The sequence below is a fragment of the Phalacrocorax carbo genome, chromosome 24 (genome assembly GCF_963921805.1).
Source record: "Phalacrocorax carbo chromosome 24, bPhaCar2.1, whole genome shotgun sequence".
In the NCBI taxonomy this organism is placed as follows: domain Eukaryota; kingdom Metazoa; phylum Chordata; class Aves; order Suliformes; family Phalacrocoracidae; genus Phalacrocorax; species Phalacrocorax carbo.
This window is the reverse complement of record NC_087536.1, coordinates 6,884,983-6,906,854: the sequence shown is the minus strand read 5'-3', so window position 1 is coordinate 6,906,854 and position 21,872 is coordinate 6,884,983. Positions and strand designations below refer to the sequence as shown.

The 21,872-nt window shown below is 58.5% G+C and overlaps 1 protein-coding gene and 1 long non-coding RNA gene across 2 annotated transcripts in view; both read right to left on the bottom strand.

Moving 5' to 3' along the window:
- Positions 1–371: 371 nt before the first annotated feature.
- Positions 372–3,311, bottom strand: ZNF703 (zinc finger protein 703). Its single transcript, XM_064472728.1, has 2 exons — positions 2,962–3,311; positions 372–2,532 (listed from the first exon to the last, which is right to left on the bottom strand). Exons 1-2 carry the CDS (start codon positions 3,172–3,174, stop codon positions 1,153–1,155), a joined length of 1,593 nt encoding a protein of 530 aa, XP_064328798.1. The 5' UTR covers positions 3,175–3,311; the 3' UTR covers positions 372–1,152.
- A 1,929-nt stretch (positions 3,312–5,240) lies between these two features.
- The window catches only part of LOC135317078 (uncharacterized), a 92,684-nt gene continuing 76,052 nt past the window's right edge, over positions 5,241–21,872 (bottom strand). Inside the window, exon 3 of the long non-coding RNA XR_010376194.1 lies at positions 5,241–8,299. This is a non-coding gene — a long non-coding RNA (uncharacterized LOC135317078). The remainder of the gene's footprint in view (positions 8,300–21,872) is intronic.

The window sequence follows — 21,872 nt, the reverse complement described above, 5'->3', positions numbered from 1 at the left end:
GCCTTGCGGGGGGGGACCGGGGGGGGCCTCTTTACATCGATTTCAGCTCAAACGCCTTCTCGAACCTTCCGTCCTCCGCCACGCAGGAGGAAAAAAGGAAAAAAAAAAAAAATAGAGACAACCCGGCGCTTTCCTCCCCGGGAAACACAGACACGCGAGGAGGGGGCGCGGGGGGCGCCCCGGCTCTCCCGCCCGCCCCCCCCCAGCCCTCCCCCGGCCCCGGGGATGCGGCGCTGGGGCCCGGCAGCCCCGCGGGGCCCGGGACGGGGCCCGGGAGCCGCCGCCGCTAGATGGTGCTGGGGGCCCGCGGCGCGGAGCCCCCCGAGCCCCGGGCCGGGGCGGGGCGGGCCGAGAGAAGACACCACAGGGAGGAGGAGATAACCAAGAGTCATTTATTAACAAAATCAGACTTACCAAGCCGGAGCTCATCGCCACCCGCCGCGCTCGCCGCCCGCCCGCTGCTCCGGTCCTGCCCGCTGGAGCCGCCGCTCCTCGGCGCCCCCCGGCCCCGGGGGCGGGGTGGGGCGGGGGCCCGATCCTGCTTCCCACGGCGGGGCCCGGCCGCGGGTGGGGAGCGGCGCTCGCGGAGGAAGAGCCCTCGGCGTGGGACGGGGGTCTGCCGGGCCAGGCTTTCGCCCGGCCGTCTGTCCGTCCGCCGCAGCCGCCCCCGGCCCCAAACACATCGCAAAAAAAAAAAAAAAAAAAAAATTTTAAAAAAGGAAAAATTAAAAAAAATAAAAATAATACATCTGTTAACTTTATAAATGAAGAGGAACAAAAATCCCAGAATGATAAACGCAGAGGGGGAGGAGGAAAACGGCTTTTTTTTTTTTTTTTTTCTCCCCCTTGTGTGTCAGGAGTCATGCAAGAATTTCTGGGGGGGAAATTAAGAAAGGGGAGGGGAAAAAAAATCAAAAGAAACAGAAGGGAAAAATAAAAGCCCCACACCTGCAAAGTAAAGAATTTTTTTTCTTTTTTTCTTTTTTTTTTTTTTTGGACACAGACTTTTTGCATACCATTGATTCATTGGTGTATTAATGCACTTATATTCCCAGCTTTAAGCTAACATACAGTAAATAAATACACAGTCCAAGGAGGGAGCGGGGGGCTGGGGCGAGGAGGAGGCTGGAGCAGGGGAAGGGGCTGCCGTAGTTACTGATATCCCAGTGCAGAAGCTGAAGTTAGTCTTTGGCCGTAGAGCGCGTATGGAGAGTAGTAAGGTCCGGCGGCCGGCAAGGAGGGCACCGGCAGGGCGCCGGCTGTGGGCAAATGGCTCTTGCCGTAGGGGTGGTACCTGTTTAGTCCCAAAGTGTGTGGGCTCCGCAAGGAGAGGGAGGCCGGTAACGTGTTGGGGCTCCCGGGGGCGGCGGGCGGGAGGTGGAGGTGGCAGGAGGCTGCGGAGCCCAGCCCGGAGGTAGGGTAACCCGCCAAGAGTTTTTCCGCCCCCGGCAGGGCCGTGTGGGTCCGTAGGTGGGTGAGCAGCTCCTCCGAGGTGGCAAACCTCTTGTCGCAGGGTCCGCTGGCAGACACCCAGTTGCATATGTGGGGCAGGGGGTCGTTCTGCAGCATGAAGCCATAGGTGTAGAGGGGGTGGCCGGGCAGGCTGGGGGTGCCGCTGGAGGAGAGCGTGGTGTGCACCGAGTGCAGGGGGTGCGTGGGGTACACCAAGGGGTATCCGCTCTTCAGGCTGCCGGGGTCATGCACGCAGCTGGAGCAGTTGCTGGAGCCCAGGTGTGAGGCGCTGTGGTAGCTCAGGCAATACGGGTCCCGGCATAATCCCTGCATGAAGGAGGGCGGCGAGGCCCCGGTGAGCGGGCTGGAGCTGGGCGGCTTGCCCGGCAGCCCCAGTGCCCCCGGCAGCTGGCTGCCCACCAGGCCCGGCTTGGTGGGGTCCAGCCCGGGCACGAACTGGGACGGGTAGCCGGCGTAGGCACCGACAATGGAGCCGTGGTAGCCGATGCTGGAGGGCGGCAGGGGGAAGACGGAGTGGCCCGGCTTGTAGGGCGAGACAGGGGCCACATGGCCGGCGGGCGGCAGGGCGGGGGGCTCCGACTTGCGGCCCGAGGGGGGCTCGCCGTGCACCCCGGGCTCCGCCGTCCCACGCCCCAGCCCCCCGCCCGTCCCCTCGGGGCTGGGCTTGCCCGCCTCGGGCTCCTTCTTCTCCTCGGCGCCCTTGGGGTCGGTGTGCTGCGGCGAGGCACCGCGGGAGCCGCCGGGTGAGGCAGCGGCGTGCGGGGGGAACGGCGGGCAAGCGGCGCTGGGCACCCGAAAGCCGGCCTTGTCCGCACCGCCCTCTTTACGCGGCTCCCCGCCGCCCTTCGAGTAGGGCTTGAAGCTGGACTTGTCCTCGGGCGGCACGTCCCCGCTGCCCGGTGGCTTCAGGGCGGCGGGGCGGGCGGCGGGCTCCTTCTCGGCGGCGGGCAGCCCCGCGGAGGCCACGGCGTTCAGCTTGGAGGAGGGCGGCGGGTCGGGCTTGCCGATCTGCGAGCAGGTCTGGGCCAGCAGCGCCAGCGGGCTCTTCTTGGCGTCCAGCTGCGGGTGGAGCGGAGCCGGTCAGGGGCTGGGGTGGAGTGGGGGGGAACACCCCGACGGCGCCCCCGGCCCGGCCTCCCCCCACCCCATCCCACCCCCAAAAGCCCGGGCGCGGCGCCGAGCCGCGGCGCGGGGGCTGGGATGGGCTGGGATGCGATGGGATGCGCCCGGCCGGGGAGAAGGACCGGGGTGGGGTGGGGGGGGGAGCCGGGCTGCTGCGGGAGCGGGGGGGGAAGGAAGGAGCGGCTCGGCGGCGGGAGCCGGCGGCCCGGGGTAGGGAAGAACCGGGAACCCCGGGCACGGAAGAGCCCGGCCGGGAGCAGCCGGGAGCGCCGGACCGGGGGGGGAGGGAGCCCCGGGCGGACCCCGGGGGAGCGGGCGGGGAGGGGGGGGGAAGCTGCGGGGGGGGTGGGGTGGGGGGGCACTGACCTCGATGGGGCTGACGGGCGTGGAGGAGAGCGGCTGGAGGTATTCGGGGTGCAGGAGGTGGCCGCCGTGGGCGCTGAGCATCTTCAGGACGCGGATGGGCAGCCGGCTGGCCTGGCGCAGCGGGTCGGCGGGGGGCGGCCGGGGCGACGGGGCGCCCGCGGCTCCGCGGCTCGGCGGGGTCCTCGGCCGGGGCCCGCCGGGGGCACCGCTCATTTGGGGCGGGGGTGGGGTGGGGGGGGGGGGGGTCGCCGGGCTCCGCGGGGCCGGGCCGGGCCGGGCGGGCGGCGGAGCGGCGGCGGCGGCGGCCCCGGCGAGACGAAACCCTTCCCCGGCCCCACCGACACGTCAAATAGCCCCGATGGCGGCCGCGCTCCGAGGGGGCCGGCGCCGCGCACCAATCCGCGCCCGGCCGGGCCCCCGGGGCGGGGAGAGCCGCCGGTGGGGGGGGCGAGCCGCCGCCGCCGCCCCCGCCCCGCGCCGCGCCGCGCCGCCGCGTGGGGGAGAGCGCCCACGGCACGGCACGGCACGGCGCGGCGCGGCTCGCCCGGCGTGGCGTGGCTGGCGTGACTTGGCACGGCTCGGCACGGCTGGCACAGCCTGGCGCGGCACGGCGCGGCTCGGCTCGCCCGGCGTGGCGTGGCACGGCACGCTACAGCTCAGCTGGCAGAGCATGAAAGGCCTGGCGTGGCTTGGTACGGCATGGCACAGCTCGGTTGGCGTGGAGTGGCGTGGCTGGCACAGCTTGGCGTGGCACGGCTCAGCTGGCATGGCATGGCATGGCACAGCGTGCTCCAGCTCAGCTGGCAGAGCATGAAATGCCTGGCGTGACTTGGTACAGCATGGCATGGCACGGCACAGCTCAGTTGCAATGCCACGGCTTGGCTTATGTGGCATGGCGTAGCTGGCACAGCTTGGCACGGCCTGGCATGGCTGGCACAGCTTGGCATGGCATAGCTTGCCTGGCGTAGCGCATCACAGCATGGCACATCCCAGCTGGCATGGTGTGGCACTGCTGGCACAACTTGGCATGGCATGGCTGGCACAGCTCAGGTGGCACCACATGGCATGGCAGAGCTCAGCTGGCATGGCATGGCACTGCTGGCACAACTTGGCATGGCACAGCTCAGGTGGCACCACATGGCATGGCAGAGCTCAGCTGGCATGGCATGGCACTGCTGGCACAACTTGGCATGGCACGGCATGGCTCAGGTGGACCCACATGGCATGGCACAGCTCAGCTGACACGGCATGGCATGGCTGGCACAGCTTGGCACAGCATGGCATGGCATGGCACAGCTTGGCATGGCATAGCTTGCCTGGCGTGGTGCATTACAGCATGGCACAGCTCAGCTCAGCTGACACGGCATGGCATGGCTGGCACAGCTTGGCACGGCATGGCATGGCACAGCTTGGCATGGCATAGCTTGCCTGGCGTGGTGCATTACAGCATGGCACAGCTCAGCTCAGCTGACACGGCATGGCATGGCTGGCACAGCTTGGCACGGCATGGCATGGCACAGCTTGGCATGGCATAGCTTGCCTGGCGTGGCGCATCACAGCATGGCACAGCTCAGCTGGCATGGCGTGGCACTGCTGGCACAACTTGGCATGGCACGGCATGGCTCAGCTGGCAGAGCATGAAATGGCTGGTACTACTTGGCACAGCATGGCACAGCTCAACTGGCATGGCATGGCATGGCACAGCTCAGGTGGCATGGCATAGCATGGCATGGTGCTGCTAGCACTCCCTGGCATGGCGCGGCACAGCTCAGCGGGCACGGCACTGCTGGCACCGCTTAGAACGGCACAACACGGCTCAGCTGGCATGGCGCACCCAGCATGGCTTATCGCGGCATGGCTTGGCTCAGCTGGCACACCGTGGCACGGCACTGCTGCCATGGCATGCCTTAGGTAAGATCAGCCCGGCACAGCTTTGCCCTGCACCAGTCTGCTCCCCTGCTGCAATGGCTCCCGCACCCAAAGGTGCCCGCAGTCCCCGTGCCCTGCGCCCAGCCCGACCCCTGCGCCCAGTCCAGCCCCTGCGCCCGGCGTGCGTGCCCTGCACCCCATCCCGGCCCCGTGCCACACACAGGGCTGCCGGCACCCTGCCTGGGGGTGCTCACCCACGTGGGGCAGAGCGAGGCCCCTGTGTCCCTGCAGAGCAGCTCGACGTCTCTGCTGGCCCCAGGGACAACTCGTGTGCAAACAGGGGCAGCGCGTGGGGCAGCAGCGTCACCTGAACCTGAAGGGCCAGCACAGGACGCGTACATACTTTTTTTTATTTTGCAGGTATTGCAGTCGCCAGCATTTAAATTATGTTAACAGCAGCAGCAGCTGGCTATCACAGAGCATTTTCTGTTCTTGGGGTAGTGACCAAACAGACCATTTCACACCATCCATAAATATGCGGGTGTGAGCCCAGCGCACCTGCAACGCAGCGAGTGCGGCCGATCTTAACCCGCGTCCCACAAAAAGGGGCCATGCCCTTACGTACCTACAATACTCCTTTCCTTCACAGGTTTTCTACTGTCTTTGGTTTGCAGAGTCTTAAAATTGCCAGTGCCAGTGCAGACCACTCTATAACTAATTAAGCTTCCTAACAATTAACTTCCTATTTCTAGTTACCTTTTCCAGCCGTCTTTGAATTACATTCACAAACCCCTGGGGCTCCACAATCGGGGAGGGCGGGAGCTGAAAACCACCATCCCACCGAGATCAGCCAGGCTCTTGCCACGAGGAGCCGAGGCACAGGGATAAATCTGGGAGCTTTACCCCGCCTCGCCCAGCCTGGCGCGACGTCCAGCGTGAGGCAGCTGCGGGGTCCCAGTGCGGCGGGGAGTTGCTCCCCTGGGCGCGGGGTTGGTGGGAGAACGGGGGCTGGGGGAGAGATGCGCAAAGGGGTGGGGATGTGGGGTCACGGGAGAGAGTTCTGAGGGCTGGGGTGGGGTGAGTGCTGAAAACCTTAGGCCTGGTGAAAAACGACGAGGCGCCTTTAGGAAAGGAAGGTGAGGAGCTGGAAGGATGCTCCACCGGCAGCGCAAGGCACCCGCCTGTCGCACTGCACACGCTGAACCCATCTGCCGGGTCGGGTACCGAAAAGCGGAGGAATGAGTGTTCAGTGCACTGGGGTGACGTCACCGCTGCGCTGCTAAAATCAAGACTTATCTGGAACAAATTCCCTCCTGAGAGCCCGGTAACCCATCCCTCTGGCTGGCGTGGTGTGCCACCGGCATGTTTATGACTCTGGATGTTTGACATTTTCGTGTTTTCCTTTAGGTACCTCTGGCTGAAGGCGTATCATTTGCCAATAGCAGGTCACACGGCGACTGCTTGCGGCAGAGCCGGGGCTGGTGGGGAGGAACTGGCTTTCCTGGGGCTGGGGCTGGGTGCCCGCTCCGGCCAGTGCCACGCACGGACCCACCTCTGCCCTCCCTGGGTTTGGGTTTCAGGTCCCTCCTGCCTACCCAGAGAGGGAGAGGGGAAAGAGGGAGAGAGACAGACATCTCTAATTAATCATATTAACTCCTGACAGATGCTTTGTGTTCCAACAATGTTGCTATTATGAAGTTCACACGGCCACCCCTCACCAAGCCCGTCTGCTCCGGGTTCTGGGAAAAAAAGGCTTTGCTGGATTTCCCCAGCACCGCCCCGGCGCAGCCCGACGCTTCTCCAACCGCTATCAATCACACCGATGGTCGGACCTGTCAATTTTCCCTCTTTGTGAGGCTTTTTTCTTCTTTTTTTTTCCCCCTCCTGAAGCTGACCACAAGATTGATTCAATCCGGACAGCGGGGATGTAAATGGAGAGGCGCTGCCTTTCAAAGGAGCCATTCAAGTAAGGAGGAAAGAGAAAAAAATCCTTCCTCAAAGTCACTCGAGTTGTACGCCAACAACAACACGGCCTTAACAAAATAGCATAAAGGTGGGACAGGCGCGTGAGAGCGGCGGCGATGCGGCAGCACTCCCAAAGCCGGCTCCCCCGGCGGCTGCCGAGCCGGAGGGAGGGCACGAGGAAGCGATGCCGCCCGGGCTGCGGGTATCCCTTCCTCCAAAGCTCAAGTCGTTTCAAAGGCCTGATCCTGCTCCGGTGCTGGCGCACCAGAGGACGTTTCTGGGTTCAGCTTGTGTCCGCTGGATTAAAACTTCATCAAAGGGTCGTCATGGGTAACGATGAAGCCTGCTCAGTGTCGATGCCCTGACTGGCTCTGGTTATATTCTTCATTCTAAAATCCATGTGGGTCCTATTTCCACTAAGGGGAACCGTGACCAGAGGGAGAGGACATAAAATTTCCCTATTTCATCTTCAGTTCTGCTCCACAACGAGTCACCCTCTGCGTAGAGATTGCCCACCACAAAGGATATTCAAATAAAATAAGCGAGACCGCTTGCCAAACAAAAATAACACAGGCACCAAATGAAAAGCAAAATATTTTGAATAATAGTGAAGCCAAAGAAGACAAAAAGCCTCCGTGAGCGCTTTCAGAAATGACTAATGATATTTTTGCTCCCTAATCAGGGCTTGCCCCACTTGGGCCGCTCTTCAAGAGGTTTTATTTTTCCAAGGACGTGTCCCCAGCGCAGAGCCTTACCAGCGCTGATGGACTCTGATGTTTTTGCAACCTGCAAAGCGTGGCCATGGAATACTTTTAGCTTTTTTAAAGATCTTTAAGATCTTTCAGCAACCTGGGATGACTCCCAGGCAGGGCTTTTGGGGGACACACGCTGCAGGGGTGCCCCTTGCTCCCCAGGCCCCTTTCCAGCCTCGTCCCACCGGTCCTGGGTGATGCAGAAAGGTGCTTTCCAGAGGAAGGCACACACGACACACCAGGTATTTTTAAAGAGTGAGAAAAAAGCCAACTAGGAAATGAACGGTGTGCAAGGACTGCTGGAAACCCCCTCGGTCCCAGCCCCATCTGCAGAGCTGCCGGCGCAGGATGTGTGCCCTTCAACTGAGGCAGTCGTTACACAAACCACGGCATTAAGTACAAAAATATTAAACTGCATCAAAAGCCAGAGTCTTGCCTGCATCAGCGGCCAGTAACGGTGCAGAAATGCACCTGTGGGCAGCGCGTTGTCTGGCCCTCTGCGCTTTTATTCTCTATTTTTGCTCTGCCCTTTAGCAGAAAAATCCTCTCCGGTTTTGCACCATGTTCTTGCGTTGCTGATACGCAGAAGGTTGCCCTTAGCGTCGTGTTTTACGTACCGCAGCAGGGACTGAGCTCGGCTCCAGGTGCGGGCATCCCGATCCCAGCCGAGCTGGGGGTGTGGAAGGAGCGGGCAGGGAGCGACGTCCAGACTCGGCGGGTGCAGGAGGAGCGAGGCATCCGAGCGCTGCAGCCTGCACGGAAAATTGTGGGGGGATAAGGGAAGACGTGAATTTAAATCACTGTAACTCTCCCAGCGTCTCCCTCGCTGCTGTGTTCTTACTCTGGAATAAACGCCTCTCCCATGGTTTAAGGAGAACTGGGAAAACGCTCCTCTGGCAAAAGCGGCTCTGTCCAGGAGCTGCCAGGGCGTGCGGGGAGCAGCTTCCCCGCCGAGCGGGTGGGCACCCTCACCTCCCTCAGCAGGGGGACGTTTGCTAAGAGGGGCAGGGCAGAGGGGCAGCCTTCGCTCCGGCGGGTCCCACGAAGGTCCCAGCCCAGGAGAGCCGCCGGGGGGGAGGCAGGAGGCAGCTCCGGCCATCGCTGCGGGACGGGGATCCAAGACGCTTCGTAAAAGCCGAGCTTTTATTTGCGCATCGGTGCTTGTTGAATACGTGCTATTTTATAGGTAAATCATCTTCTATTAGCCACCCTGTAAATGAGGCAATGGCAGGCGCAGCCCCTCCAGCTGCCTCCGTGGAAGCAAAAGCATCGGAGTCAGCGGTTTCCCTGCCCCGCTCCCGTCTCCCGAGTCCCACCTCTCTCCCTAGCGCCGCGCGAGCTGAGGCCTCGCTTTTAGCTGCAGAACAAGTGCATAAAAATGATCTTATTTATTACAGGAGACATGTTTTAAAACAACTGACAAAATTGCAAGATGTAAAACGACAAGCAAGTGCTTTTTCTTTTTTAAACCCATATAGACTTCTGGCAATGATAAAAATAGTGTTTTCTTTTTTAAAGTTGGAATTAATCTTTCTTTCCAAAGCAATCATGTAGCAGGAAAAGCAGGAAGACACTTAGATATTAACTGATACTCACTGGGTGATGGTTACTTATTGAATAGCCGGGTAGCTCGCTTTCCTCTGCAGAGCGATTAACATTAAAGAACGGCGTGAACATTAAAGCAAAAAAAGGTGAGGGCTTTTTTTCCCCTCCCCTATTCCCTTGATGTGTGACTAACAGCTGTTCTTCTGTGTGACAAATCAGTGGGGTCTTCCTGTTGTTGATGTAATGAAGCTGTTTCCTGGTGTGAAATTCTACGGGATAAATTGCAGGAGGGGGGAGGAGAACATCCCACACTTATCAAAGTGCTTCAGAGGGGAGGAAAGCTCTGCTGTCCTCGCGGGGATGGCCGGCGGATCAAAACAGGCAGCGGGGCTGACGTCGGGTCACCGCGACTTTACTTAAGGCTTTTTTTTTTTTCCTTTTTCCTGTTTATGTCTAAGTTTTCTGCCGCCGCAATCTGAGCGATGGCCTTCACAGCGATGGGCCGTGAGTAAGGACAGTTTGGGGTATCTTCCCCGATAAGCCGGTCGTATTTAACATCACGGCAGTGCTGCAGAGAGCTGTACGAAGCGGTCGAGCTTATGTGCCTCAGTTTCCCCATCTGTGAAATGGGGGGAGGGGGTGACAGTGACCCCCGATGTCCCTCGCCATGGGAGCGGTGGGCAGGGGGCCCTGGGCCCCCCAAAAGTGCCGCAGGGACGCAGGCGTTTCCCTGTGCTGGCACCGGCTCAAGCGCTTTTGGGGGCTCTGCCTCGATGGGTTCATTTAGTCCTCAGACACCCAGGAAAAAAAAAAATCACTTTTACCTCTGTTTTTCTTTTCTTCTTTGCCAGTATTAGTTAATTAAACTATGCAAATTAAAACAACTTAATTTCTATAATATCAGGACCAGAGCCTCAAACCATTTGGTGTAGCTCATCTGGCACGTACGTTACATAAAATGTTTGGAGCGGCTCTAATAAAAATGAAAAAGGCTGTAAATCAAGTTTAATTTATTCATTTTCTGTATGGTATGAAAGCATGCCAAAATCAGATTATTTATGAGCCCTTCATAACAATAGGCATTTTTATTGGTTGCAAATGACAAAAGGCGTTCTCAGAGGGATTTTTTTTTTTCCTTCTTTTAAAATTTTTGAATGCCTTTTCACAAACATTTATTTTTTTGGACTCTATGATCTCAAAGAAAAATACTTAATCATTGATACAGTAAAAATAATTTATATTTAGATACTGAAAAACACATCAGACTTTAAAACATAAGTATACAGAGCTAATCCAGCCCAAAGGCTCAGGCGAATGCAACACCACAGGTTAGAGAAAAGAGCTGTGATTTACACCCGCTTCCTTAAATTTCCCATTAAAGGTATAATCTCCCATAAGTCTTTCACAAAATGTCTGAGCCACTCGGGGAGTTTTTCCTTTTGCCTTTCCAGACCCGTTCGGAGGGCCGATGGGCGCACGTGTGCTCCGCGTGCACGGCCACACGCGCGTGCCCGCGCACCCGCCGCGCGGTGACTTTCCCTCTCTTTTCCCATCCAGGGCGAATTCACACACAAAAAATCTCTTTCTCGGTGTGTAACTGAATCCCACGAGCCCCCGGACGGGCAAGGCCGGTCAGACACCCTGATACCCAGAAAATCACTGATAAACCAGCCGTGGCTTGGCTTCTGCCTTCCACTTTTCAGCTCATTTAAACCATCTTTTGCCCATTATCTGGCACAGCTGGGCCCAGAGGTGGGGTCGGTGCGGGGCGCGTGCCGCACACCCAGCGCGGCGACGGCGGGCACGTACTCACTGTCCGCCGGGACCGGTCTGGGATGCTCTCGTCGGTGCCGCAGTGGTCCCGTCCGAAGCGTGCTGTGATGGGGGCGACGGCGCTGGGCCGCCCCGCTGGCGCTGGGGATGGGTGTAAGGTACGGCGCTGGTGCCCATGGGTGCATCCGAACCCCCAGAGCCGTCTGTGCCGGCACGGCGTGTGGCACCGCACCGGCGAGGAGCCTGCGGCAGCCGAGGTGGCAGCATCCCTCCTCCTCTTTAGGAGGGGTATTATCCAGAGCAACCCCAAAGCCTCAAGACCAGAGTTTTGGGGGCAGAGAGCCAGGCAGGAGGGGAGCGCTCGCCAGCCCCACGTGGAGGAAGGACATCCCCAGGGGCGGCAAGGCGGTGGCATCGCCGTGGTGGGGACAGCGTGGCGGGGAAGCGGGTGCCCTCCCGCCTGCAGCATCCTGGGCGTCGTGGCCAACAGACACCTGGCAGCGGGGAGGAGGCAAGGGAACCCCAAAATGCCTCGCAGAGGTGGACAAAAGCCTGGCTGGGTTGTGCAGGAGCGTTTGGCTTTGCTGGAGGGCTCTGGGTAAGCGTGATGGGGAGGGGGCAGAGAGGCACCCCCTCCTACAAGAACAGGGGCTTTCTCTGCGCCCGCCTGGCCGATCCTGAGGGGGAAAAGCAAAACAAGAAGAGAAAAGGAGGGAACCCTCTCCCCATGAGAATTAGCATCCAGGATCTGTCAGTCACTGGGAGCTTTTGGTAAAAGGGGCCCCTTGTCAACCTCTGCCTTTGATGTGACTGGGACGGAGGTGCTCAATTAAAAGCCTATCAGTCTGTAAGTAAATCAACGCCTATCAGGCTTGTCACATCAAACAAACGATTATTGCACGAACCCGCCCACCCCATTAATCTGGCTGTTCCTTCTTGACAGCTCAGGGTCAGGGCACTGTAAATCCTGCACTGGATTGCAGCCACCTGGAGCAGGATTAAAGCAGCCCTGCAGCATGTGCTGCTGCACCCAATTACTCCCTGGAGGTGGGCGGCTGCGGCGAGGGGTACCCGTGGCCCCGGCAGCTGTGGGGTGCCTGGCGTGGGGCTGGGGCCCCCACCAGAGCTGATCTTTGCCAGGTCGCAGCTGCCAACGTGGGTGGTTTGGTGGTGCCACGGGGCCGTGGCAAACGTTGGTTTGGGTTGGCACCAGGGATGCTCAGCTGTGTGGTACGGAGAGCTCAGCACCCGGCCTGTGGGTGCTTGGCACCCAGCGCCGGACCAGTATTGCCAGCACCTGTCTGGCTGCCAAGACAACATGGGAGCAGCTCCAAAGATGGCTCTCGGCAGCTCCGGGAAGTTGTTGTCGGCGGGGACGGTTGCACCACAGCCCCACGTTCATACATGGAGGGTGGCTAGCCACGGTGTCCTTAGCAGGCGGGTTCAAACCCTGCTGTGTGCTGGGCACGTCGCGTTTAAGCCTGTGACCATCGGCAAGGATTGACCTTTGGGAGCCTCTCAGTAAATCACATGGTAAAAGGAACCAACGGGTTGAGCTTTTGGGTGCTCTTTGGGCCTGGATTAGCAGCAGCAGTCCCTGGGGACACCGGAGCGTTCCTGTCAGGTCACTGAAGACAACCGAGGAGCAACCGGGGCTCCTGCCCTCGACCACCCGGATGCGCCGCGTCTCCAGCACCGGGGCTTCGGAGCAAGTGCGTGGGCTGGCAGGGAGGAGGGTGCTGGAGTCCAGCAGCGGGAGGAAGGCCACCAGCTTCTGAGAACAACTGGCTCTATTCAAGGGAAGGCAGAAGCCAAACTTTCTTGAAAAGCCTCTGTGCTGCAGCAGGAGCAGCCTCGGGGCAGCCGGAGCTTGTGATTCTTGCACATAGAGGCAGAGGCCTTTTTAATATAAGAAATGTCGAATCTTGGATCACATGAGGGCAGTGCCACGGAGCAAAGACAGGGAGCAGGGTTAGCCCCGGGGAGGCTGCAGGTCGAGTTTTGGGAGGGTGCTCAGTCCCCCTGTCCCGTTGAGGGCTCTGTGGACCCCACATGCTGGCTTTGCCCGATGGCAGAGTCCAGGTGGGGTCCATCTGCCTCTGGGGCTGTGGGCAGCACAGGGGCACCACCAGAACCCTCCAGACCAAGCACACATAACCACCCCGAGCACATCCATACCGCTCTCATCTGCAAAACAGGCCCTGCACCCCGCTGCGTGTGAGCCTAGCCGTCCCTGAGCTGGCAGGCCTTTTAGCCTTGCACCTCGGTGGAGGTGTCTGCTCCATGTGTGGGATCCTGGACCAGGAGAGCATCTCCTGGGCAGCTGGGACTAGAGGTTGCATCCTGCAGCCAGCAGCAGGGCACTGGGCTGGGAGGGAGCTTGCTCCCCTGTCTGCCTAGGCCTATTATTAACATCTTCCCTCTCCCGCAGAGCCTGGCGCCTCGTAATGCAGCTTTGGCTCGCTCTCACGGCGCGGAGCTGTCAGCCAGGGCTGCCCTGCCTCTGCCGAGGATGGACGCCGGCTCCAAGGGCTCAGGGAGCCCCAGGGCGAGTGTGGCCAGCTGGGCACTGTGCTGCCGTCCGGGGCAGCCTGCCTGCCTGCCTGCCTGCTGCTGCCCGCTTTCCCACCAGCTCTTGGGCAGCCGCTCGCCCCAGAGATGGGCTGGTGTTTGGGGGGCTATCCCTGGCGGGCAGCCATTGCCCCAATATAGGCAGCATCCCAAGGGCTGACCTCCCTGCCTCAGTTTCCCCATTTGCAGCAGGGGTGCGACGGCCCTCGCTGCCCCCGGCTCCTCGGGGTTGCTGCAGCCCCAACACGCTGGGATCGGGGTGTGTCTGTGTGGGGGTTCAACCTCGGCGCTCGGAAAAGTAGCACGTTCAGCACTGGCGTAGGGGCAGGTTTTGCGTGGCCCAGCCAAGCTGCCGCGTCCATCGCTGCCTCAGTGCAGCCACCCACGTTATCCGCCTGGGGAGGGGGAAGCTGGAAAGACGGGGCCGGTGCGAGCAGAGGTGACACCGAATAGGAGACAGACTCTCGCCCTGCCATGTTTGATACGGCGACACCAAATCTTTTGCCGATAAGCGGTATCGCCTCCCCGCGGATAGCCATCACCCCTCGCCCCAGCCCGGCGCACCCGCCCGGCGCCCTCCGCTCTCCCACACACGTCAAGCAACACCTGCCCGCCCCGGCAGATAAGCAGCACCGTGCCTGCGTCCCCACCGTGCCCGGCTGGCTCTGCCCAGACCCGGCCCCGCAGTGGGAGATGCTGGTGCTGATGGGAGCTGGGAAATAAAATCCCCGCTTGTCACATGCTGCTCCCACCCAGGTGCATTTTGTGTGGGGACGAGCACTGGGGTGGCATGACTTGGGGGGGATCTGGCCCTGCGGAGTTTATCTCCCACACATGATCAATGCCAAGTTTAAGTAAGGTTTATTGGTATCTGTAATTTAACATGACATATTTCTAACACGAATTACTCTGAGATCATCGTGTGCATAAAATATGACAGGAATCTTTTAAGTGCAAGCATAGTTCTCAGTTAATTTAATAACTGAGATGGAAAATGGAATAGCATTAAATTTAATATTTTACATAATGCTCCTACACTTCCTTCACTTGCTGCTGGCATCATTTGTTTTCCCTTCTTCCTCATTTACAGCCCTCCCAGCCCAAAGTGTCCTGGAGCACTGCCTACCTGGCCAGGCAGGGGGGTGCTGCCCCTCAAAGGGCCACAACGAGCTGCCCCCGCATCTCCCGCTTCCCATGCAAAGGTGACGGGATGCTCTGGGTGCCCCCTTGCCTCTGCTCTCCGCAGATGCGGTTCTTGGTGCTCGCTGTGTGCCTGCGTGCTTGGCACCGCCTGCAAACCCCCGGTCCCGGTGGTCCAAGTCCCGCGGCTGAGCCACTTCGACTGCCTGTTATTGCACTCTGCTCCTTCCTGAGGGTCTCAGCAGAACGACCTGTTTCATATGCCCCATGCTGAAAAACGACGCGGCCGCCCTTCACAGCTATGAAACTAAACTCGCTCTTTATTAAGAAAGCTGTTTCCAAGCCCAGCCTGCAGCCAGCATCTGGCCCCGTGCATGCAGGCACGTCCAGCCATCCTCTTCCAAACTCTTCCCATTCCCCTTCCCTGCGTCCCCTGGCTCCGTGCAGGCAGACACTGAGAGCAAAGCCCCTGCCTGCAATTGCTGCTGCTCAGCGCAGGGATAAAACCAGGCCTTGCCGCAAGGCAGTGTTGCTTTCAAGGCAGCGGAGCGGCTGCGTGTGATGGACCTGTCAGACCAACCACTGCCAGGGCAGGGCAGGATGGCGCTGGGCGGAGGTGGGGGCTCCCACCCTGGGATGGGATGCTGCTGAGCAAACAGCAGGTACCAAGGCCAGAGGCAGACGAGGGGTTAATACAAATCGCACAGGCTAATTCACCCTTCTGCTCAGATCTCCCAGGAGAGAGCGATGAAAGATGGGATATAATTGCCAGGCGAGTGAAGCCCACTTGACCCAGCGAGCCTGTCCCCGCGCGGGTCTCGCTCTCGCCCTCCGCTCTGGCTCCGTGCTGCTCTCGGCAGCCCCCGCTCTCACCCACGCCAGCCTCACGCATCTCCCACTGCCCTTCGCCGGGCCCCTGGCCCTCGCCCCAGCATGGCTGGTGGCAGAAAATCAGAGCTGACCCACTTTCACAAGGAAATCGCCCGACAGCCGTGCCCAAGCTCCTCATTCCCCACACACTGCGACCCAAAGCACCCGTGGTGGGACCGATCCCCCCCTCACATGGGAGAGGAGCCAGGGGGATGCAAAACCCCGGGGATGCCCTCGCCGAGGCAGCAGCAGACATTCCGCACCAGGTTTTGTGCTCGCCGCGGGATTTGGGAGCGCGGCGGATGCCCGTGCACTGCAGAAGGGATCAATACAGCTCTTAGCCTTGTCCCTTCCTATTGAGCCTCGGCGTGTGATTTAAGGGGCTCCGGTAACGTGCGCGTCGCCGCCGCGAACAAGGTGTTAACACCGAGCTGCCGGAGTTATGGCTGCAAAGGAGCTGGCAGGGCCAGGCAGGATTGGTCCCTCCAGCCCTTGTCTGCTCTGGTTCAAAGGGTTCCCGTGGCTGCGATGAAAGGAGGGTTGTTGGAGGGATTACAGCAGGGAGGGGAGGCTGATGTTGCTGGGAACGGAGTGGGCTCTTTATCAGAGAGTAGCAGAGCCTGACAGCGCTGTAACTCTCTCTTCTTAAGGAGATGAGCTTGCAATAAACCAAGGAGCACATTAGAGGTAACGAGACAAAATGGCAGGGTTTTGAAAGCCCAGCAGAAGCAATAATCCAGCCTGGAACAGAGAGACCACTCAGCTTACCTCTGCCTTTTGGAAACACTGCCGTGTTTTTGCAGCGCTGCCAGAACAGTTCTTTACTGTGACTTGGAAAGTCTCGGACGCGGGTTTCAACACCTCGCTCTCACACCACATAATGCAAAAGTTAATTCTACTTTCAGGCTGATGTCAACATTCCCCTTTATTGCCACAGCGAAATGTGAAGACTACATTAATTTGCATTTGCTGTGTGCAAGTAATGTGTTCCAGATAATCACGGTAACTCCTCAAAGGTATAGACGAGAATTTCCTGGATAACGTGCTGGATGGAAAAAGCCGATGGGATCCAGGAGAAGGAAACAGCATTGTGTGTTTTCATAACTCCACCTGGAAGCAGCGCAGCTCAGAAATACAGGCTGCAGCACTGCAGCCCTCAGCTGGGCTGGCTTTCCTCACCGCGGGGAGGGCGAAGCCGGGGGGCTGGGGTGGACACCGGCACCGGGAGAGCATCTCCCGGGGGTCCGCAGAAGCAGGGCGTAAGGAGCGACCGCAGAAAGCCGCAGGAAGGGGTATTTCCCTACCATACAGCTTTTAACATTGGGCGGCCACTTCTCCATAAAACAACCAACCCATCACTAACTGGAAGCCAAACAATTATTACTTTAAGCAACATGCTGAGAGCACAGACGCCTCAGTCTGAGATAGTAACCACCCTTTGTCTGCGGAGCCGAGAAATATATCGAGCCCTGGGTGCCCGCACAGAAACTCGCCTCATGCCCTGCAGTAAATTAACTGGCCTGAACTCAGAGGATCCTCCCGCACGTGAGCGCTTCGGCCGGGATATATCAGCTGAGGGAATGGATTTTCCATCTTCACTGATATATCGCATGCCCCGGATGATGGCAATGATCGCACATCACAGCTAAAGGCTTCCAAGGGGCTTTGCAAGCCGATAGCCGGACTCTGGGAAGCTCATCCTGAAGGTGCTGGCGGGAGAGCCGCAGGATGCGGTCGGGCTGGCCGGGGCACAGGGCTCGGTGCTGGGGCTGCGGGAGGGGTCGGGGGACCCTCCCGGCTGGGATCGGTCCCGTACCCCATCCCCAGGGGCTGCGCTGGCCACCTGCCTGGCATAAAACCGCGTGCAGGGCTCCTGCGATGGCATGTGGGAGCGATGAATTCATTTCCATTTATGATCTGTTATGATGATACCCCTGAAGGATAAAAGTCTATACATAATAATCTCTCTCTTCAGCTTTGTTAACAACTTCAATTAACAGAGAGCTGTGTAATGCTTCATCAGCCGTTTGGATTACAGATGAAATTAAGCCATCATATTTATGAACTACGCAGTGAGTTCGAGGAGGACTCCACATATTTTACATTTAATAACTTGCCCTCTCATTTTATTTATAACATTAATAATGATTTGGTGGCTGCTTTGGGGGGAAAACATAAATGACAAAGCGAGGGAGCCGGGCGGGGAGGGTAAGCGGAGCTGTGCTTGCTGGGAGCAGCGTGCTGTCAGTGCCCAGCCACGCACCTCCCCGCTTCGGCTCCCTCCTCTTTTATTTTTGATTAAATATCCCCGTGAACACAGAGACTTCTGCCTTATAATTGCTTTCCACTCAGCACTTCTAAAACCCGGGCCGAGGGCTAATGATTAGATCCCGTGGCGTGGAGCCGTCGCACCCAGCAGCCGGCACCCGGCCAGCGGGACCCACGTCCCGGGGCGGCGGGGGGCTTTGGGTGCATCCCGCAGGCACCGACCCCGAAAGGAAGGCGGATGCCCTGTGCTTCAGCTGAAGGGCCAGTGCTTTGCCATGGAAAAAAATAGTAATATTGTGTTCCCTAAAGCAGGGATGGGCAGCAGGAGCCTGGCGGAGGGAGGGCTGCTTCTGCACACGCCGCTGCTTCCCATCCTTCCCGGCTGCCCGTGCCAGGCTGGACCCAGGCCTGTGCGTTGGTTTTGGGGTGCTGCTCCCTGCCAGGGCCTCCCCGTCCGGTGCTGCTATTTCCACCCTTCCCGATTAACCTGCAAGCCGAGAACACGGCGCGGTGCTCCCAGTCTCTGTCTGGAGCTCTGGCACACTGAGAGGCTGAGCAAGGTTAATTAATTTGAGCAAAGACTGAAGTCTAAAAGATGGGGAGCAGCACATTGAAAGATGATGGCTGGCAAAAATCATTAGAAGCATCTTTCAACAATCTATATACTGTTATCGATCCTGTTATAGATCATGTTCCTTTCCCCTTTTTTGCAGGATCTTCTGGATCGATACAGCAAGTGCATTGAGACTGTAGCAACACATTTAAAACCTTATAAAAGGTTATTTAGTTGCTAACAGTGCAGCAGTTTCTGCAAAGCCTGCCAAAAGGTTACAGCTTTTTGGGCATCATAAATTACAGACGACAGGGAAAAAAAGTAAGTGCGGTTTTCTTTATTGTCTCAGTGATGGATGGGCTCCTGAACAAGACACAAAATACATCATATCACCTTTAATGGGACCACATTTCTGTAGCCATAACTCACAATTTTAAAATAGAAAATGGTGAAATATGGCGTTGTATATTCCACTCCTGACATATTTATGAGTCCTTCCCTTCTTATAAATACAGTGATTGCTATTTCAAAGCAGCATGTCAGGTATGAGCAGAGCACAAACAGCTGGTGCGATTGAAAAATTATAGCCAGAGTTGGACGTTTTCAAAAACTCTCTCTAGCAGCAGTAAATTTACAATGTTTGCACTAACTGTTATTAAAACCAAATCCATATCTTGGCAACAGGAATCCAGCGCTCCGGACCAGCTGGAGTGACGGTGCCGCTGACAGCCGGGGTGAGCCCAGGGGCTGCTCCTGGGAAAGCATTAAAATGCAGTTCGAGGGCCTGCGGCTGCGGCCGGGGGTCCCGCAGGGGAAGCGCCGGAGCAGGCGCGGTGCCCGTGGCAGCTGCGTGGGCTGCTCTGCGCCGTGCCGGGCACCGGCAGGGCCGAGGGGCCAAACCTGCACTGGGTGCAGACTGGTGGAGCTGAGCTCGCTGCCGGCCCCTGCTCGCAGAGCTCTCCTGACCCCGAGCAGGGCAGAGACCCCCAGCCACGGGCAGCTCGGGAGGGGACGTGGGCTCCTGGGCACCGCCTGCGAGGGCACAGAGCCTCGTCGCTCCCCGGTGCGTGCGGGCAGCTGCCTGCCTCGCGCTTCCCGCAGGCAGCAGCGTCCTGCGCCCGGGGTGGACGTGGCGGGCGTCAGCTGCATCCCGACAACGGGCTGGCTCAGAGCATCACGCTCCAGCTCTGGCCTCTCTCGAATTTATGCTTCAGTCTGTAATGGCAGTTTAATGTTACACTAATACACGCTTCGGGTCTGGTGCCATTTCTGTATCATTATTTCCATTCATTCGGCAAGAGGGTTTTACTAGTAAATACCTCGCGGAAGAAATAATCCTGCCAAGAGCCCTCCTGAGCATCACTCACCCCCGGGAGCAGGGGGAATTCTCCGGCCTCATTTAGGCACACAAAAGGCCTCTAATTAGCTTTTTGTTTAGTCCGATTATGAATGTGAGTTTTGACCTTTCAAAGTGATTAGCTCTTGAAGCTAACTAATTTGCATAACATCAGTTTCTAAACTGCATATACAATCTAGGACCAGATTTTTTGTTGTTGTTGTTGTTCACTCCTCTTTTTTTATATATTTTTTTTTAACAGCAGCTACAGCTGCTCTGTTGGGCTCAGTATTTCAGTCCCTGGATGAGGCCCTGCTCCTGCCCGTCTGCTGGGCTCGGCTGCAGCGGGGCAGATCTCCAGCACTTCGGGGTTTTGGGTCCACCCAGTTTTAGGGCACACAGACTTTCCCCCAGCCCTTTCCCAAAGCTCTGGCTCTGCCACCACTGGAAAATCGCATCGCCCTGGAAGATGTCTGCCTGCGGTCCTGCTGCCACCACCAACACGTGGCCCACCCTGGCTCCCTGGGACCCCCCCAGTTCCCCAGCAAAGCCTGGGGTCCTTCAGACTGGGGAGCCGATCCCTCCCTCCAGCCGTCCCCAGGGCGCAGGAGCTGCACCGGCCCCGCCGCCAGCGCAGACACGGCCAAGGTCACCGGCGGAGGCTTGGGGAACAATGGGCTTTAACACATTCTTTGTGGTAGCTAAATTCAAAACTCTTTATCACTGATTTACATTCCTTTATCTGGGCAAAGCCCTCCAGAGGTGCATTTTATTACCCTGGATTATTAAACAAAAACTTTCCGATAATGAGGCGCTGTTGCTTTCGGAGCGGCAGCCTGGCCGCCGGAGACCTGCTCCTGCCGCTGCCGGTTTATCAGCCCCTTGCTGCCATGCCGCTATCGGGACGGGGCTGCCTCTATCGCTGCTGGTGATTAGCCGGGCCCGCTGCGAGAGTTTGTGTCTCCCTGGCCCGTGAATAATAGAAGATAAATTGTTGTTTTGGGTAAGTCTTCTTGGAGAGCGTCTCCTGGTGCAATAGCTTGGGGCTTAGGGGCCTTCATGGGAAGGCGGGGTGGGGAATAAAAGTTTTTGGAGATAACTGCCCCCCTTGCTTTTCCTCCCCTTGGAGAGAAGGAGCCTGAGGGCTCAGCGTGGGACTAAGACCAAGGAAACCCTAACTCTACGCTTGGCTCTGGGAAAACCGCCTGCGCGGTTGGAGGCAAAGCTGTGTCACCCCTCAACCCAGCCAGAAGCAGCTGCCCGAGACAGACCGGGGTGCTGCCACCCCACCAAACCCACCAGCGTCCCTCCTGCCTGGGCTGCAGCACCCCAGGCAGTGGCTTTGGGACTGAAGACCCCGGATCCCCCCATCCACATCCCTGGGAGATGCAGACACGCCACTGCCGGCCCCAGCACACAAGTCCCCCGCCTCCCTGTACCCCTCCCTCCCCAAACCAGTGTCTGTAATATTTTCTTTCCGGCACACATGCAAGGACCTCAGAGTTGACTGCTCTGTTTTATAACATTGCTGTTTCCTGGCCTGGCTTTATTACATCTGTTCTTTGGGGTATGGTGTTATAAATTGGGTATGTGATGACGTGTAATCACTAACTGCAAAGCCAATACATTTTCGCTGCAACAGCAGCAAGACAAATAAAGGCGAGTGGGAGAGGCTGGCGAGGCTCTGACAAAGGGAGATATATACACCGGCACAGCCAGAGATAATTTAAAAATCTGATTGGGGATTGAAAGCAATGTTATCCTAATGGAGCTGGCTTCGCTTTCTGGGAGAATGTCCTTAATTTTGGGGAAGGGTTTTGATTTTCACTAAGAAGCCCAGCTGCATCTCCAGCTCTTTTTTGGGATGCCGGGGGCCCGGCATGGCCGAGGATGCTCCCCGTCTGTCCCGCCCCAGCAGCGCAGGAATCGGCGGCATTTCCTGGGCGAGAGCCAAAGCCAAACCAAGGCTGTTTCACGGCGGTATCAGCCCAGCTGCTGCAGGCGGGGGGATTTCTGGGGGGCAGAGCCCTGCCCACCTGCTGCCCGCTGCAACACAAGCAGTTCGGCATCCTCGCTCACTGGGCTCTGCTAGGTAAGGACCTGGAGCATCCCTGCTCCTTCCTCCCAGCAAAGGACCTGGCACATTCCTGCTCCTTCCCCCGGCAGAGCGGGACCCTCCTGGCCCCTCACCCCATGTCCAGCTCAGCTACTCCAGGCACTTTGTCCTGAGAGGCTTCTCCAGAGCCCGGAGCTGGAGGGTGGCTTAAAC

Bases quoted from the DNA above. Each gene is read 5' to 3' on its own strand.
- ZNF703 (XM_064472728.1), bottom strand. From the start codon at position 3,174: ATGAGCGGTGCCCCCGGCGGGCCCCGGCCGAGGACCCCGCCGAGCCGC. The intron at 2,533-2,961 runs GTCAGTGCCCCC...CTCCACCCGCAG, and splicing joins CGCCCGTCAGCCCCATCGAG to CTGGACGCCAAGAAGAGCCC.